A 2,700-nucleotide genomic window follows, 5' to 3' on the forward strand; every position below is an offset into this window, starting at 1 on the left:
AATATATATTTGATTTTAATTGTAATAAAAGAGTGATATGTGGGCTGATTTTTTTGGATATGATTTGTGGGTGTGTGTTATGCTGGGATATGATCATTACGGGTGATTTACACTGTTATGACGGTATTGCTTTTTTGAAATTTTGGGGGAAGAAATCGGTGCCACCGATTTGAAGCAGAGAGGAAATAACACAAATCGGTGCCACCGATTTGTATGAGGGAGAGGTTGATGGGTTTGAAATCGGTGCCACCGATTTGTGTGGGGGAGATGTTGATGGGTATGAAATCGGTGCCACCGATTTCTGGGTGGAAAAAGTTACCTGATGAGTGCAGTAATCGGTCCCACCGATTACTGGAGGCAGAAAATTTTATTTTAATCAGGGGTGCACCAATCGGACCCACCGATTTGGGGTGCAGCGGTCGGTCCCTCCGATTTGCCCGTTAGTGCATAAAAAAAGCGGATGGTGAGTTCACAGAAGTCCCATTTGTTCCTCGCCGTGTTCATCCTCTTCTCTTCTCTTCTCTGATTCATCTCCTTCATTTTTGTAAAAAAAATTCTGTGAGGTTGGGAATAGTCAAATACGTGTAGTGTTATGGATGATAGAGTTGTATTGAAGATTTATTATTACGGACGGATCTTATTGCAAACATATGAGAGAGTTCAATTTGTGTGTGAAAATTCATTAGATGTTGTTATTCCGTTCACATTGTCATTTGAGGAATTGAAAGGTGTGATTTGTGAGAAGATAGATTCTCAAAGATGTAGGAGAGTATCGTGTATTTTGTACAGGTATCCTTTACCTGTGTTTGGTGGGTTTGTTCAATTTCAGACCAAGTATGTGACGGACGAAGCGAGTATGCATGAAATGTTTTCAATGTACATGGAAAATCGCCACCGAATGTCGTGCATCGAGTTATATATTGAGTTTGAGTAATCTGAAGCGGACCGTAACATTGAATTGGAAGATTATAATAGTGAAAGCGAAGATGAATTTGAAAGTAACTATGAGATCGTCAGTCCAGGTGAAGACGAAGATGAAGCTGGCGGCGCCATGAACGCAGATGTGGCGGAAGTTGCAAATGCACTAGCAAACCCGCATCCGTTTCAGGAGCCTTCTTTCATGCGGTCGTTGGATTTGGAGGCTATGCACGCACCGGAGTTTCCGCAATATATGAATGCAGGTGCGTAAACCTAGGTAGCTATGTGAAACTCTGAAGTAACAGATCAATAAGTCGGATGAGTAATGTATGTGATATGTGACTAGGCATTTGTGACCATAGCGTTTGAATTTTTTATTAATTAATAGTTCTTTGTTGTGAATGATATTTAGTTGTTCTTTACGTAAATGGAATAGCGAAAAATAAGACTATAACGATCTTACATAGTAAAGTGTGTTTATTAATTGAGTTGTAATAAAAGACTTCTTACTGAGTACATAATGAAGCATTAATTACTTTTGATGTATGCAGCGTCTCCTGTTGTGGCGGATGGTGAGTTCACAGTGGGGATGAAATTCAGTTCAAGGGAGGCAGTAATCAAGGCAATGAAAGATTATACCATCCGGAGAGGTGTGGACTATTGGGTATATGAGTCGGAACTGACGATATTCTATGCCAAATGTACAGAATATGGGAATGGTTGTGATTGGTTGATCAGGGTAACCAAAATGCAGAAGAAGTACTGTTGGGAGATAAGGAGGTACAATGGAAGTCACACTTGTACCAGGTCTACTATTTCTCAAGACCATTCGAAGCTGGATTCCAAGACAGTTGCAGAAGCAATAAAGCCGTTGGTAGAGATTGACTCATCTATAAAGGTGAAATCAGTAATTGCTGATGTCCAGTCAAAGTTTAACTACACCATCAGTTATTGCAACGCTTGGTTAGCAAAGCAGCAAGCGGTCAAATCAATTTTCGGAAGTTGGGAAGCATCGTATGAAGCTTTGCCCATATGGTTTGAGGCCATGTGCCACAAAGAGCCATCAGCAGTGGTTCACTTTGAAACAATGCCTGCTTACCAGGGGGATGATTTGGTTCCTGATATACGTGTTCTACATAGAGTCTTCTGGAGTTATTACCCCTGTATAAGGGCCTTCAGACACTGCAAGCCAGTGGTGCAGGTGGACGAGACTCATTTGTATGAAAAATACAAGGGTTGTTTATTGGTTGCAGTCTCACAAGATGGTAATAACAATATCGTGCCTATTGCATTTGCCATAGTGGAGGGAGAGACTTCTGATGCATGGTACTTTTTTCTGAGCAACCTGCGTCAACATGTGGTGACACGTGATGGTGTGGGACTTATCTCTGATCGACACAATTCGATTAGGTCAGCTATTGAACGAAGTAATGGGGCGTGGTCTCCTCCTAGAGCTTTCCATATGTTTTGTATCCGGCATATTGAGTCCAACTTCTTGAGGAAGTTCAAGGCACCTTACTTGCAGATAACCGAATTATGACGGATGGCTAAAGAAATTACGTCTGGGTCGATGTATCCAATGCCATAAGCCTGCCAAACAAACTGGACACATCGAACCAGTTAGATGATTACACAACAATTAATTCACATAACAAGTTACATAAAGTACTTGTATTTTACAAAATACCTGTCCTTCTTGTAGATCATCCAACAACCTCCTGTAGTGCGCAAGCGTTTTATATCGGTAGGCATAGTTTTGACGGTCCCAGTTATGCCACCTGC

At 41.2% G+C, this 2,700-nt stretch overlaps 1 protein-coding gene across 1 annotated transcript; it reads left to right on the forward strand.

Annotated features, from left to right (window-relative positions):
• On the forward strand, nt 593-2,340 carry LOC107646937. Its single transcript, XM_021108200.1, has 4 exons — nt 593-854; nt 942-1,181; nt 1,470-2,244; nt 2,334-2,340. Exons 1-4 carry the CDS (start codon nt 593-595, stop codon nt 2,338-2,340), a joined length of 1,284 nt encoding a protein of 427 aa, XP_020963859.1.

This window comes from Arachis ipaensis, chromosome B01, assembly GCF_000816755.2.
Source record: "Arachis ipaensis cultivar K30076 chromosome B01, Araip1.1, whole genome shotgun sequence".
Classification (NCBI taxonomy): Eukaryota; Viridiplantae; Streptophyta; class Magnoliopsida; order Fabales; family Fabaceae; genus Arachis; species Arachis ipaensis.